At 66.1% G+C, this 897-nt stretch overlaps 1 protein-coding gene across 1 annotated transcript in view; it reads left to right on the top strand.

Moving 5' to 3' along the window:
• Nucleotides 1-6: 6 nt before the first annotated feature.
• The window catches only part of CPE (carboxypeptidase E), a 115,896-nt gene continuing 115,005 nt past the window's right edge, over nt 7-897 (top strand). Inside the window, exon 1 of the mRNA XM_040471070.1 lies at nt 7-294. Within this exon, the coding sequence (XP_040327004.1) occupies nt 96-294 (199 nt within the window). The 5' untranslated portion in view covers nt 7-95. The remainder of the gene's footprint in view (nt 295-897) is intronic.

The following is an 897-nucleotide window of genomic DNA, read 5'->3' as shown; positions in this document are numbered from 1 at the left end:
GAGGCCGGGCGCTGCTGGCGCTGTGCGGGGCACTGGCCGCCTGCGGGTGGCTGCTGGGCGCCCAAGCCCAGGAGCCCGGGGCGCCCGCGGCGGGCATGAGGCGGCGCCGGCGGCTGCAGCAGGAGGACGGCATCTCCTTCGAGTACCACCGTTACCCCGAGCTGCGCGAGGCGCTGGTGTCGGTGTGGCTGCAGTGCACCGCCATCAGCAGGATCTACACGGTGGGGCGCAGCTTCGAGGGCCGGGAGCTCCTGGTCATCGAGCTGTCCGACAACCCTGGTGTCCATGAGCCTGGTAAGGGCGCTGCACCCTGCCGTCTCTGGGGGGCGTCTCGGAGGGCCGCAGAGGGGTGGACTGGTGGCGGTGGGGGAAGGTGGGGCCCGGGTGCCCTTTGGGAAAGGGCGGCTGGGGTGGAAGGTGAGGAGTGCAGGGAAGGATGGCGATGGAGATGAACCTGACCTAGAGCGTTGCGGGTCGCCGGGTCCCCCGTCCCTGCGGTCCTTCCTGCCCCCCCCCCCCCCCCCCGTCCCCAGCCTCGAGCCCACCCCAGCCCTTAGCTCTCCCTTTGGTGAACATGGGCCAGAGAGGCTGGCGGGTGGAGGTGGGAGCGCGGAGCAGGCGAATCTGCGCGCGAGCAAAACGCGGTGTTCACTTGGCCGAATAACGACCCAGGAGAATAACTGAGAGTCCCCAGCGAGGACATCAGTCCTCCTTGCAGACAAGAGTAGAGAGACGAGGTGCAAAAGTCAGGGACTTAGAGGAAACGAGGAAGAGCCGTTTATCATTCGTTTCCTCATTTGCAGAGGACCAGCTTACTGGGTCCTGCGGGCTCTGCATACCCATCCCTACCTGTGTGTGTGTGTGTGTGTGTGTGTGTGTGTGTGTGTGTGTGTGTGT

The sequence above is a fragment of the Herpailurus yagouaroundi genome, unplaced genomic scaffold (genome assembly GCF_014898765.1).
Source record: "Herpailurus yagouaroundi ecotype Mexico unplaced genomic scaffold, PumYag 28, whole genome shotgun sequence".
Classification (NCBI taxonomy): Eukaryota; Metazoa; Chordata; class Mammalia; order Carnivora; family Felidae; genus Herpailurus; species Herpailurus yagouaroundi.
The sequence above is the reverse complement of the archived record's forward strand: the minus strand, read 5'-3'. Positions and strand labels throughout refer to the sequence as shown.